Raw genomic sequence first — 13,432 nt, forward strand, 5'->3', positions numbered from 1 at the left:
AAATCAGATCTGCCGAAGAATGTTCTAAACTAATTTATGATTTCCCTTTCAGGACTCTGGTTCACCACGCTCTCCCAATGGCTTCTACTATCCGCCAACGCCTTCCCATCACCACTATGGCCAGCAGGCAAATCCCGGATCGCCCAGCAATGGGCACATGCAGCAAACGCCGCAGCAGCAGCCCACTTATGGTGGCTCCAATGGCAACTATGGACAGGCACCGCCTCCGCAGCCGTATCCACCAGCAAATGGTTACAATGGCAACAGTCACCACTACAATGGAGGCAGTGGGACGGGACCCTATATTGCACCACATCGGGGCATGCCACCGCCAATAGGTAGCCTAAGAAGTCCTTGCCATATTTTTTTGTTGAATTATATTTTTGATTGAAATGTTATTAATAATTATATATTTAAAGGAAACCTACCGCCTCACACACCCGAACGCCATGCCTTGGATCTGGCCGGGAGTCGGGAGCAGCGGGGCTCGGCCTTTGAGCTGTATCGTAAACCGCAAATCGGAGCTGCCGCTGGGCACCATCACAACATGAGGTGAGTCCACGTCATGTACTTGTAGTGCCCACCCCATTATCCAATCCTCTGATAGATCCATTGCCCCGCCAAGAGGAGGTCTTCCTCCCAAACAAATAGAAAAATATAAAAGAGAAAACACACACAAAAAATACAAACATAAAGAAATCTTCTTGATCCCTTCTCTCTCTCAATTTTCAACATTTGTGTTAACGAAAAATGTTTTATATTCTTGTTAAATGCCATTTTTATAACTTACAATAATCGGCCAAACATTCAGTCAATCAGTCAGCCAAACAATCAGTCAATCAATCAATCATTATGCCAATCTTTTCATACTTTCATACGGTTGCTGGTCATTACAAATTATTCGATGCAAAATCTTCACGAAAAACGCACAACAACGAAAACCAATCGCATATATTACATAATTTAAATAATTATTATTGTATTTTGCAATAACCAAAATTATTAACCAAAAAACAATAAAGCTTAACAAAATGTCTCTCCAAAAAGAGAACACAAATTGTATAAAGTTGAGCGCCTCACGCACATAAAAGAAATCAAGACGAAAATAAAACATTTTTCGGGTTAACTTCTACTTGCCATTTAACTATAAAGTACAGACAGATATTCGTATATCCACATTTCTCTACTCTGGAACTCAAACTTGTACTACTATTTATACGTTTCATGATCAGGCTTTCGGCTGATCCTTTTACCATAACTTTACTCTCAATACACTTATCGGGTATTTGAAAGTTCAACTTGAATCTAACTACGGTTTTGGGTAAATTCAACAGCAATTAATAATGACTAACAACAAAATACTTAATGGTAATTGGTATTTACTTCTCTCTAATGTTTTGGTTAATTTGCAAAGTATCTCATAGAGAATATCTACATAGTTTTTTAAAAATATGCGCTTGTGTGTCTTTAGCGAATGTTTTGCAGGAATAAATTGCGTTTTCGAGACAAGGTTATAGTAAATATTCTGAGTTTAAAGATCAAAGAGGAACAACTTGAGAGGGATCTTACCTGCAAATTACTAAATAGATCCTTTTAATAACAAGTTTTTTTGATTCCCCTATCTTGATCTTTAAACCATCTCTCGATTGTTTAAAAAAAGCAGAAGCTATGCTTCAAACCTCTTCAACTCCTTGGAGTTCAGATCCCTGAAAAAAAGCAGATTACAGATTCAGACCCCTTGCTAACCCACGTACACAAATTCCGAATCACATATAAAACCCTTTAGCGAGATGGAGCCGTACGATGAGCGATACGACGACTACTATGCCATGCCGCCGCCCTCCAATCATCCTGCCCAAGGACACCACATGCACCGATCCCGCTCGGCACCGCGTTATCCCCACGAGCGGCCACCTGCCGCCCAAGATCCCAACTATTATGGCCACTACGGCACCGCCAGGGGTCACAGCCAGCCCCGTCAGCAATATGCTGCACAGGAATACCATCAGTATTATGATGAGCATGGGATGGAGGTGGCGCCTCCGCCACTGCCGCCGCACAAAAAGAAGAAATCGGTGCTGAAGAGCCCGCTGGCCGCCCTCAAGAATGCTTTGATTAAGAGCACTCGGCCCCTGAGGCGGATGAACAGCATGGTGGAGCCGGAACGAAAGCCCAAGGGACTGCGGCGCCAGCAATCAATGCTGGAGCGTGGTGTCCAGAGGCCCTACTATCCGGATGAGTATCCCACCTATCCGGCTGGTTTCGAGGAGCGCTCGCATGGCATGATGCCACCCCATCCACAGGATGTGTACTACCAGCGAGGCGGCGGCGGCGGCGGCGGCGGTGGTCACTATCCGCCGCACCAGCAGCATCAGCAGGAGATGATGAATAGCACCTACCAGAACCTGGAGGGTGAGGATATCTATGGCAATATAGGCAACACTGCGCCACGAATGCCGCATCCCCAGGACAATGGATATGGATACGATCAGTACGATCTCTATGCGAACCGAGCTTGCATCGATCTCGAACGGCGGCAGGCGGAGGCAGCTGCAGCGGCTGCTGGAGGCGGTCGGAATGGAAGGAGGATTGTGCGCCGCCACAGCACCACCACGGCGGATCGGCCAGGAAACCAAGGTGGACCGCCTAGGAGACCCATGGTCAGTCCCGGCTACGAGCACGATCCCCAGGAGATCTACCAGACGCGCAATGGGGCCTACATGCTGCCCGACCAGCGCAGGGCTCCCAATTCCGAGGTGATGACCCGCCGGCGATTCTATCCGGGAGCTGCCAATGAGCAGGCGGAAGAGGAACCGCTCTACCAATCCCGCCGTGAAATGCAACGGGAGATGCAGAGAAACCACCTGTACCAGTCGAAGCGTGAAATGCAGGAGAGGATTAGCCAGGGCAAGCGCGACATGGAAAGGGAGTTCAGCCCGCAGAGTAGCAGCAGCCAGTCGGAGGCCTCCAATCCGGAGGCCATCTATCAGAGCCGAAGGGAGGCCAAGGAGGGAGCTCTGAAGACGAGAGCCCAGCTAAGGGATCAGATATACCAGACGAGGCGGGAAGCTCTGGACAGCATGGCGGAGCCAATATATGTTTCCAAACGGGACATGGGACGCCCGGCGCCCATCTATGAGTCCCGTGAGGAGAGTATCCTTCAGTCCCGCGAGAACGAGACCGACGAGAAGAAGGAAAAAGAGGGCAAGACCGAGCAGATTCAGGTGGAGATCAATGCTCAGCCGGAGGAGCAGATCGAGGATTCAACGCTCAGTCGTTCGGATCTGCAAAAGTCGTCGGATACGGTCATTGAGAATCCAGCGAGGGCACCGCTAGTTCAGGATGAGGTAGATGATGAGGATCCAGCCGAAACCTCAACGGAGCAAACAGAGCAAGTTACGGCCATTGAGAACAATCAGCACAACGAGGGAATGCTACAGTCCAGTGAAACGCAGAATGTTTCGAATGACGATGTCTTCGAGGCAGCGGATCAGGTCTCTCCACTGGCGCCACCACCGGCTCCTGTTCAGCCTCCAACTCCTCGTTCCGGCAGAGCACCCTTCCACATCTCGAATATCCTGAAGCGAACGGCTCCGCCTCCCAGTTCCCCCATCGGCGACAGTTGCACCTCCATCGAAACGCAATACACTTCGCAGGCCAGCCTGCCAGTGGGTCCTCCCAATGCCACCAGCACACCGTTCAGCAGCAGCATGTCCCTGCCCATCGCCGGACCCGTGAATGCCCAGAATGCTCCCCCGGCCAATGGGCCCTTCCCCACATTGCCCCGTGAGCCCAGCACTTCGCGGGGAGTTTTCGACTCGAACGGTGGCACGCTGGCGGATAAGATGTGGAACGTTTCCCTGCAAATCCCACCTGGCGCCATTCCGGCCGGAGTGCGGCAGGAGATCTACTTCACCGTCAGCGATCCGCGAATGGGACAGGCGGTCGGTGGTCCCCCGTTGGACATGGAAAATGGTTGGTCTAACTAAAACAACTCCGTATAGTATCCATCCACCAAAAAATAAAACAACACACAGTCACTTCCACAAGCCTCTTGCAAGAAACTAAACCCACACACACGTGTCTTCCGTCTCTGATTTTGATTTGGATTGCAGCGTTATTTTGTTTAATGATATGCGTATTATTTTTACAATGTGGTGGTGGATGTGTTTTTGCCTTAGTTAGTCTTATTAATCCCAAGTAGTCTTTGATTTTTACTAATCTCAATGTGTTTGCTTCATGCATGAAACTCCATATTCATTTTAATTATATTTTATTAACATTTCTGTCATTTTACACAATTTCTCTAATTATATTTTATATTTTAGGAATATTTTCTAATTTATTTTATTTATTATTGCTGTAAAAATATTTGAATTATTAGACTTCTTTTTCTATATGTAAAGAAACTATCTTATTGTTCTGTTCATTCTTAAAACAACACTGAACTGGGCATCCATAGAAATCGCTATTCATTTACAATGAGAATTTATTGTGCCTTTCACTATGCATTAAAATATTTGCAGACCGAAAAGCAATTTAAATTTAAAAAATGGTTGAATTTACAGCGTTTTTTTTTGGCATCCCTGTATATATTTTTTATTTGTCTGTACCCACTTACACTTTCTATATACCTTTATTTTATACACACACACACTCTATTAAACACAAACGCAAATTGCATTTAAATACAGCCCATTTATGTTTATTATCAATCTGATGACTAATTATTATTTACTATTTGCAATCGCAGGTGAGACAATGCTATCACCGCTGGTGATGTGCGGCCCGCAGGGCCTTGAGTTCCTGGTGCCGGTTACACTCAACATACCGCACTGCGCCGGACGGACTGCGTCGCTGGGACTGGCCCTCAAGGCGACCGACAGCGAGAAGAACCTGCACACCGAATGGGACAACATTGATCTGCCCAGCAACGCGGCCGCCCACACGGTATCCGTGAAGGTGGACCACTTCTAATCAGCAGCACCGCTCATCCATAAACATAAGCTCGAACGATAAACGCAATTGTAAATAGATCCATAATATTATTTTAAGGCCGCAATTCCAGGGCAAGCGAACCGAACTCAACCAAGACCGATAGAGAAACTAGGCATTGCTTATTGCTTAATTAATAATTAATTTAATCCAATATTGTCTGTTGATTGTGCCTTTGAGTGATCGTTTGGCTCTGCCTTTGAACTACGTATATTATTGACCTAGAAACCTATGAATCGAATGCTAAGGATATTTGTAAAAAGCGAGACTATGATATAAGTTTCTTTAAAAATCATTCTGTATATTTTAATGCAACCAATTATTCTATTCGATATATTTACATTATTTTAACACATTTTAAATGATTTGACATTTACTAAGCTGTTCGCATATTGTTTCGACCCATGAACTATTACAATTGCATTCAAATTGTTAATTGCTTGCAAATATTGCAAGCAAAAGTTAAACATACATCATTAACATCTACATAAATCGTAGCGATATCTTTAAAATCTATAAAAGCGCCTGTATAACCAGAAAACCCCTAATATACAACTATTTATACGCATTTTTGTATTAAATAAATATACACATGTGGCAAGCTTGGGATTTAATAAAAGAGAAAATTAATACACACATAGTATACATTATTTTAATGTTGTTTTAATTTTGTTTGTTGTTGTTGTAAATTTCAATTTGTTGTTCTTGTAAAATAGTTGTTTGTTGTTGTAAAAAATTTGTTGTTGTTGTAAAAAAAAAAGTTGTAAAAATTTTTGTTGTTGTTGTTGTAAAAAAGTTGTTTGTTGTTGTTGTTGTAAAATAGTTGTTGTTGTTGCTGTCGAAAACAAGGCTTCGATTTGGTTAAAATTGCCAATTTCTGGATCTGAAATACCAGGCGAACAGAAACAGCAGAAGGTGGATTAATTTTAGTGCAGGAGGTAAAAATAGAGTTGTCCCTTTAGCTATATTGTAGCAGAGCTTTTAATCTAGCTAGAAAATAGCTAGTTTGTCAACCTTATATGGCGGGAATTTATCGATTACTTACGTGGCGCCATCTGATCGGTAATTCAAATTCAAATTCAAATTGTGCGGTTAACTGATACGGCGGGCATTTGAATTTAAATTCAAATTTTCAGTTCAGTTGCTCCGGGTCTGGGCTGCCGAACGAATAATTTGAATTTTCATTCAATTTTGGCGGCACCTGTTTGTTTTATATACACGATATTTATTTGTTGTATACGTATGTAAAAAAAACTTGCACAGAATATACATGCATGTTTCCATGTCCATTGCTTCACTATGGAAGCTAACAAAGGCTCGCAAAGCACTTTAAATCTTACAGATTACATCGAGTGTACGCTTCTAGAGATTTGATTAATTAAAATACAAGAATATAACTAAGCAAAGGAAACAATTAAACAGTCTGACAATAGTCTGTTGAGGTCAATTCCCTATGTGGCCGGCGTAGCTGTTAGAGTAGTCACTGCTGCTGCTGCTGGTGCTGGTCCTGGTGTTCCCACCGAGCCGGAGGTAATCGAGGCGGTGAGGAGCACCTCCTGATCTGGTATAACCGATACAGCCTCCTTCACATATCCGTATATGTGCTTGCGCGTATCGTTGACTACATCGCGTACCATCAGCTTGAAGAAGTTGGTATGCAGCGGCGTCTCTGCATAACGCTCGTACTGATCCAGGGAATCCTGCAGCTTCAGGGTTAGATCATAGTTTTTTCGCACCACATCGAGTATTTGATCCTCTGTGGGTGTGGATAAGCCTTGCTCGGCCAGCCACTCCTTAATCTTGTTCTGGAAATGCTTAACGATGGCCAGGATATTTACCAAAGCGTTCAGCAGCTTGATCACATCGTCCTTGTACTCGCACTCGGGCATCGTTGTATAGCGAAGTACTATAGATCAAATAGAGAAAAATTAAAGTTTTTTAAGATTTTCAAGTCTATTTTTCTTACCCATTGCATGAATTTCCGTAAAGACCTTCTCTTCGCGGTTTAACTCGTAGTAGAGCTCATCGTAGCTATTCGTCGTGGCCAGAAATGTGTCGCCGTACGTGATGAACAGGTTAAATATATTAACCACTTGAAGCGACAGGTGAAAGATGTTGCACTTCTTAACCAGGGTCTGCTCCTGGTTCACTAAGAAACGGAGCAGCCCAATTAGCGCTGACCAGAGCTCCTTCCACGGGTAATTGAGGCGCACGCGACAGCGTTTCTGGTAGCACAGAATCCGATGAATAACACCGATGCACAGCAGATACAGTTCCATGGGAAACTTTTTCATCAAATGGGAGACTATGAACTCCACCAGGAGGTCCAGCAGAGTGGCAGCCAACGGCTGCGACTTGCCGACTCGATCCACATTTAATTTGCGATGTCGCATCTGCGCCCGATGTAGCATCACCTTGAATGTGAGGTTGCTGTCGTGCATCATCGAGTTGGCATACTGATCCTCCGAAATGCAGGTGAGGATGAGGAAGCACAGCTTCAGGTTCGCAATGCTTGACTCGTTCTTATTGTCCTGCATCACAATGGAGCAGTACTGAAAAACTGCCACCAACAAATTCGTCGGGTACTGCGTGATGTCGATAATCGGGGCATTGGATAGGTCTGGAACGGGTTGAGCCAAGCTCAAGGTGTTACTGGGTGATGGTGGAGCACTGGACTCAGCCTGCGTGTGTGCCAAAGTAGTAATAAAGTTCCTGTTCAGATGCACAGCTTCATACAGGGCCAGGAGGAGTCCATTGTTGGCCTTGATCTGCTGCACCCGTTCACATCCCTCGTCCGACACAAACATGTTTCCCACGATATTCGAGAGAGAGGAGAACCAGGAGGAGGACTGCACATTGTTGAGGCTCTGGATGTACTGGCGACAGAAGTCGATGAGTGACTGCGATATCATTTGCCCGTAGCTAGAATTATGATAAAGTTTTATTATCGTTGCGAGCTATCTACAATACAGACGTCAGCACCTACTTACCCATTCAGAGCCAGCTCATCCGCCAGTATGGAGAGCTGCACTACGTATGGATTGGTCGCCTCGTGCTTGCGGTAGTTCACTAAGATGGTCAGTAGGATGACAATGTCATGGCCATGCTGGGTGCGGAACGTGGGATCGCTAAGGAGCCGGACGAAGGCGTCGAACATACTGTGCATCATCAGATGCTCGAAGAGCGAGTTCTGGTTGACGTTGTCTGTTCCCGTGACCAAGACTTGCAGCAGTTTCAGGCACATAAAACGGGCATTCTCCGGGACATCGCCTAGCAAAATGCGATTGCAGTACTGCATCAGAAGCTTCAGCCACTCGTCCATTTTTTCATGGCCAAAAATTTCATTGAGGATGTTTATCGAGGGGTCAGAGTTGGATTTTTTGAAGATCCCGTAGAAGAGAGAGCACAGAGTCTGCAGGCTGTTGCATAGGCGCTTGGGATGATCTTCTGGGGGAAATTAGAGAATATAGGTGGATTTTGGTACATATATACTGCGATCATCTGATATACCCGTGTCCAGCATTTCGATGCATCTCTGGAAGAGTGTGTTCAGATTCGGCTTGACCACCTGCAGCTGTTCGTTGTTAAGCTTCCCAATTTCGTTTTCCAGAACCTCAAAATTCGGCTGCAGTAGAAAAAACTCGTTCCAGAACTCCGGGCTCTCGCTGCTGGGGTCCTCGCCGCGACACAGGAGCTCGTATATGTAGACAACCTGCCATAAAAATCCAATTAACAATTCAATTTCGGTAAAAAAAAAATCGTGAAATTTAGCACCGCATGTGCTCACAAACACACCTTCTCCTTTGGTCGCTTTGTGGAGCCGCTGCCGCTTCGCTTCCGTGAGGTCATGATTGCGTTATGACAGTATTGGTTTATTTATATATTTACTTCAAAAACTCATAGTCTGCTCAAAATAAAACAAGAAAGTTGGCAAAATGAATTGGGCAAATATTTAACCTAGAGCTGGGAAACTAACGATAGCACCATCCAGGTATCGCACTGTGCCACTATCGATAGTTTCTTATCGATATCGGTATTTTCAAGTAGAACCTGGCAGCATTGAAAAATTGTGCGATAAGCATATGGATGTTTCTCTTTAAAGGGACTGGTCACACAAAATAATATATAAATTCAATCAACAGTTATATTTAGGCAAAAAAAAAATGAAATGTAACACCGCGTGGGCTCACACACATACCTTTTCGTTGGGCCACTTGTTGGAGCCTCTGCCGTTCCGTTCCTGAGTGGTCATGATTGGGATGTTTACAGTATTGGATTATTGATATATTCACTTTAGAAACCAAAAGTCTGTTCAAAATGTTGGCAAGATGAACTGAACTTTAGTTACTGAACACCTATTTAACTTAGAGCTGGGAAACTAACGATAGCATCATCTAGGTATCGCACTCAGACACTATCGATAGTTTCTTATCGCTATCGCTGTTTTTAAAGAGGTGGAGTCTGGAAGCATTGAAAATTGTGCGATCAGCATAGATTTTTCTCTTAAAAGCAGCTGGTCACACAAAATGCCAAACAAATTAAATTAACAATTAAATTTAGGAATTAATTCGTGAAATCTAAGGTTGGGCAGCTGGTGGAGCTTCTTCCACTTCGTTTCCGAGCGCTCATGATTGGGATGTTTACAGTATTGGATTATTGATATATTCATTTTAAAAACCAAATGTCTGCTCAAATCAAAAAGTTGGCAGTATGAATTGGACAAATATTTAACCTAGATCTGGGAAACTAACGATAGCATTACCAAGGTATCGCACTCAGACACTATCGATAGTTTCTTATCGCTATCGCTGTTTTTAAAGAGGTGGAGTCTGGCAGCATTGAAAATTGTGCGATCAGCATAGATTTTTCTCTTAAAAGCAGCTGGTCACACAAAATGCCAAACAAATTAAATTAACAATTAAATTTAGGAATTAATTCGTGAAATCTAACCTTGGGCAGCTGGTTTAGCTTCTTCCACTTCGTTTCCGAGCGCTCATGATTGGGATGTTTACAGTATTGGATTATTGATATATTCATTTTAAAAACCAAATGTCTGCTCAAAACAAAAAAACAAGTTGGCAATATGAATTGGACAAATATTTAACCTAGATCTGGGAAACTAACGATAGCATCACCAAGGTATCGCACTCAGACACTATCGATAGTTTCTTATCGCTATCGCTGTTTTCAAAGTGGTATAGTCTGGCAGCATTGAAAATTGTGCGATCAGAAAAGGGATTTCTTTTAAAAGCAGCTGGTCACACAAAATGCCAAACAAATTAAAATAACAATTAAATTTAGGAATTAATTCGTGAAATCTAACCTTGGGCGGCTGGTGGAGACTCTGCCGCTTCGTTTCCGAGCGCTCATGATTGGGACGTTGACAGAATCTGTTAATTGGTATATACGTTAGAAACTCAAAGTCTGCTCGAAACAAAACAATGTTGGCAAAATGAATTCGACAAATATTTTACCTAGAGCTGGGAAACTAACGATAGCACCATCTCACTGCCACTCTCCATAGTTTTTTATCGCTATCGGTTTATTTATATAGTCACTTTAGGAACTCAAAGTCTGATCAAAACGAAACAAAGTTGGTAAAATGAATTCGACAAATATTTAACCCAGAGCTGGGAAACCAACGATAGCACCATCCAGGTAACGCACTGATAAACTATCGATAGTTTCTTATCGATATCGGTGTTTTTAATGTAGATTCTGGCAGCATTGAAAAATTGTGCGATCAGCAAATGGATTTTTCTCTGAAAATCGCTCTCAAACAAATTCGCTCGAGACTTAAAAATGTGCCAATGCCACATGGGCAGCAATTGGACATTTTCTGGTTAGATGGAACCTATCGATACGTTTAGGATTTATATCAACTCAAAACGCAGCCACACTGTTATTTTCAGTCAGCTGTTGCCAAACGCGCAGTAGTTCTTGTTTTCCTTTCGCTTCGAATTTCACAACAATACCCAACAAGCTGTATTGATTTATTTAAAGTACAATTAGCAACTGAATATGTCGTTGGTCCGCAACTCATCCCGACTGCTGCGCTCGCAGCTGAAGCGTGTGCAGAGCGTGCCGGTGGCTCTATACCATGAGAATGTGAGTATTTCGTCCGATTTCCGATTGCCGCGCGGATATCTCTTTCGTAATATCTAGAAGCCGTATACTGCATTTTTAAGACCCCACTTTGTTGTCGCTTTCATAGACAGCGTTTCAGGCAGCACGCAAAGCGATAAGGCAGATAAGGAATCTCCCATGACTTACCGCCTTTTGTTGTTATTCTTTCTGTCGTTGACAGGTCGTTGAACACTACGAAAACCCGCGCAACGTAGGATCGCTAGACAAGAAGGATGCCACAGTGGGCACTGGACTGGTTGGAGCTCCCGCCTGCGGCGATGTGATGAAACTGCAGATTAAAGTGGACGAGAATGGCAAGATCGTAGACGCCAAGTTTAAGACCTTTGGTTGCGGCTCGGCTATCGCCAGCAGTTCTCTGGCCACCGAGTGGGTCAAAGGAAAGTCCATCGATGAGGCGGGCAAGCTAAAGAACACGGACATTGCCAAGGAGCTGCGTCTGCCGCCCGTGAAGCTGCACTGCTCGATGCTGGCCGAGGACGCCATCAAGGCCGCTCTGGCAGATTACAAGGTCAAGCAGCAGCAGAAGAAGGCTAACTAAGCGATGTGTTTGTGTGTGAAATCGGAACCTGTGAATGTGGTGGAGCGACTAATAAAAAACTATAATCTACACAATACAATACAATACCATATACTATAGAACACTTGGCATCAAGTCGTAGTATGCGATTATTCGCTAGAGCTCTGTGAGTGGTGAGTAAATGGGCTGTGAACATAGTGAGTGCTGGGTCAAAGAAACTATATTTATTGTTACCTTACAGGTGAAATAATATGTTAATTGAAGCCTTAAGCTTAGTTTGTAATTCATTTACTATTATTAGGTTTCTTTCAACCCATTTCACGGGAGCTTCAAGCATCTTTATGAACTGATTATTAATTGATTTCCTTTTCAGATTGACCGCGTGATTTATAAGTGCATAGCGAGTACATAGGATACGACATTGATTTAAACTGAAACGGATAGTTGGAACTGATCTAGTGCGAATGCATGTCCACGTGTGTGTATTTTAAAGGGGAGATACCTAGTCCCAAGAGCGAAATTAAATTATCTGTTCTGTTATGCAAACTATAAGCTTCCTTCATCGAAAAAATAAATAAAACGTTCCCGTTGGAATAAAAACCATGTGAATATTTTATTGGGCCATTTTGTGGAAGATGTTCAATAATGAATATAAGCTTATACGGTCTGATCTCTCGTTCTTAAGAGAGGCGAACACTTACTCCGCCACCGCACTCGCCCTTGGCCTTCTGCTCGAATGCTGCAATGCAAGAATTTATATAACATTAAATAAAATTGTATAATAAATATTAAAAAAAACTCACGATCGTCGGCATGCTGGCAGTTGTAGTTGGCCATCACACACGGGCTGCCAAAGGTGATGAGTCGCTCCTTGCTGCTGTTTTTGGCTCTGGCACAGACCGGCTCGTATACTTCCCCACAGTCTTTCTGGCATGCATTTGCTGCCGGTTTCTTGTTGTCCTTTGCTGGAGACGCTAGCACAAAGGCCAACAAGCACAAGGCTGGAAAACGTTGAGATTTTATGAAATTGTTAATGCTTGGAGCATTTAAATGATAATTCAAATATTGTTTAGGAATAATAATTAATTACGTATGTATGACAATGAGATCATTCAAAATGACAACTTTAAAACCGTGTAGAATCTATCTGATGATATTAAAATAAGGATAATTTATTATTTATAATTATTTTACTTCTTTATATACTTTATTTTGATTTTAACAAATTCAATCAACTTTTGTTCGTTCTCTGTGAACTCTAATCTATAAAATACACCCTTTTGTTCTATTTTGCTTGTATTTTGTAGGTGCTAAAACCTGAAAGGGTATTTACCTAGAAAACCAAACAGAGCGAAACGCATTTTGAATAGCAATCAAAATTTCCACGAATTCAAAAATGAAAAAAAGCAAAAAACCGGCTTCGAGTCGCGTTAGAACTGAACTGAATTTTAGACTGCGAGATTGATCACCTTTATATACGGGAGAGCTCGAAGCCCGGCTCATGAACAATAGAAAACCAGCACAGATACACTATACGGAATATATATGTGGATAGGAATCGTATCACTCACCTCAACCTACACACAATCACGGATGAAAGTGTATTAAAAACATCCAAGTAAACATAAAGTGCACTTGTTTATATGGGTATCAGCGGGATGACAATGGTGGGTCAACGAGATGATAATGATGAAGCACCAGTACAGCCTCTAACGGACAGCAATTTGGATAGATAATGGGGTTTGATCAGGCTGGATCTGAGCATGGGCGGTG

The 13,432-nt window shown here is 43.1% G+C and overlaps 4 protein-coding genes and 1 long non-coding RNA gene across 30 annotated transcripts in view; 2 read left to right on the forward strand and 3 right to left on the reverse strand.

The window, feature by feature from the left end:
• pyd (zonula occludens-like protein polychaetoid) overlaps window positions 1-5,633 on the forward strand; it is a 98,248-nt gene extending 92,615 nt beyond the window's left edge. For 15 of the 26 annotated variants that reach the window (XM_086838926.1, XM_086838927.1, XM_086838928.1 and 12 more), the window contains 4 exons: window positions 53-338; window positions 420-552; window positions 1,787-3,975; window positions 4,754-5,633. In XM_086838926.1, coding sequence (XP_086695052.1) covers window positions 53-338; window positions 420-552; window positions 1,787-3,975; window positions 4,754-4,977 — 2,832 coding nt within the window. In that variant the 3' untranslated portion in view covers window positions 4,978-5,633. Of the gene's footprint in view, window positions 1-52; window positions 339-419; window positions 557-1,786; window positions 3,976-4,753 lie in introns of those variants that run through there. The other 11 variants (XR_015273046.1, XR_015273047.1, XM_086838940.1 and 8 more) reach the window with 2 other exon arrangements.
• Window positions 5,634-6,199: 566 nt separating this feature from the next.
• Window positions 6,200-8,703, reverse strand: LOC110191735 (armadillo-like helical domain-containing protein 3). The gene is made up of 4 exons (XM_086838955.1): window positions 8,506-8,703; window positions 7,986-8,439; window positions 6,962-7,917; window positions 6,200-6,901 (listed from the first exon to the last, which is right to left on the reverse strand). Exons 1-4 carry the CDS (start codon window positions 8,516-8,518, stop codon window positions 6,447-6,449), a joined length of 1,878 nt encoding a protein of 625 aa, XP_086695081.1. The 5' UTR covers window positions 8,519-8,703; the 3' UTR covers window positions 6,200-6,446.
• Window positions 8,704-8,822: 119 nt separating this feature from the next.
• On the reverse strand, window positions 8,823-9,322 carry LOC147642767 (uncharacterized). Its single transcript, XR_015273055.1, has 2 exons — window positions 9,194-9,322; window positions 8,823-8,899 (listed from the first exon to the last, which is right to left on the reverse strand). It is a non-coding gene; the product is annotated as an uncharacterized LOC147642767 (long non-coding RNA).
• Window positions 9,323-10,624: 1,302 nt separating this feature from the next.
• On the forward strand, window positions 10,625-12,259 carry IscU (Iron-sulfur cluster assembly enzyme). The gene is made up of 3 exons (XM_020962665.2): window positions 10,625-11,103; window positions 11,303-11,832; window positions 12,033-12,259. Exons 1-2 carry the CDS (start codon window positions 11,017-11,019, stop codon window positions 11,678-11,680), a joined length of 465 nt encoding a protein of 154 aa, XP_020818324.1. The 5' UTR covers window positions 10,625-11,016; the 3' UTR covers window positions 11,681-11,832; window positions 12,033-12,259.
• Window positions 12,248-13,106, reverse strand: LOC110191737 (vasotab). Its single transcript, XM_020962667.2, has 3 exons — window positions 12,993-13,106; window positions 12,463-12,660; window positions 12,248-12,398 (listed from the first exon to the last, which is right to left on the reverse strand). The coding sequence occupies exons 1-3, from the start codon at window positions 13,018-13,020 to the stop codon at window positions 12,340-12,342; spliced, it is 285 nt and encodes a 94-aa protein (XP_020818326.1). The 5' UTR covers window positions 13,021-13,106; the 3' UTR covers window positions 12,248-12,339.
• Window positions 13,107-13,432: the final 326 nt, after the last annotated feature.

Source organism: Drosophila serrata, unplaced genomic scaffold (assembly GCF_035046125.1).
Source record: "Drosophila serrata isolate PLE 108 unplaced genomic scaffold, ASM3504612v1 contig_360, whole genome shotgun sequence".
In the NCBI taxonomy this organism is placed as follows: Eukaryota; Metazoa; Arthropoda; class Insecta; order Diptera; family Drosophilidae; genus Drosophila; species Drosophila serrata.

What these genes read in the sequence shown, in the direction of transcription:
- LOC110191735 (XM_086838955.1), bottom strand. An exon ending in GATGAGCTGGCTCTGAATGG is followed by an intron (nt 7,918 to 7,985) that starts GTAAGTAGGTGC and finishes TCATAATTCTAG; the next exon opens with CTACGGGCAAATGATATCGC. An exon ending in TACGGAAATTCATGCAATGG is followed by an intron (nt 6,902 to 6,961) that starts GTAAGAAAAATA and finishes TTTGATCTATAG; the next exon opens with TACTTCGCTATACAACGATG.
- IscU (XM_020962665.2), top strand. Translation starts at nt 11,017, where the DNA reads ATGTCGTTGGTCCGCAACTCATCCCGACTGCTGCGCTCGCAGCTGAAG. An exon ending in TGGCTCTATACCATGAGAAT is followed by an intron (nt 11,104 to 11,302) that starts GTGAGTATTTCG and finishes TGTCGTTGACAG; the next exon opens with GTCGTTGAACACTACGAAAA.
- LOC110191737 (XM_020962667.2), bottom strand. Translation starts at nt 13,020, where the DNA reads ATGCGTTTCGCTCTGTTTGGTTTTCTAG. An exon ending in CGCTCTGTTTGGTTTTCTAG is followed by an intron (nt 12,661 to 12,992) that starts GTAAATACCCTT and finishes AACGTTTTCCAG; the next exon opens with CCTTGTGCTTGTTGGCCTTT. An exon ending in CTGCCAGCATGCCGACGATC is followed by an intron (nt 12,399 to 12,462) that starts GTGAGTTTTTTT and finishes CTTGCATTGCAG; the next exon opens with CATTCGAGCAGAAGGCCAAG.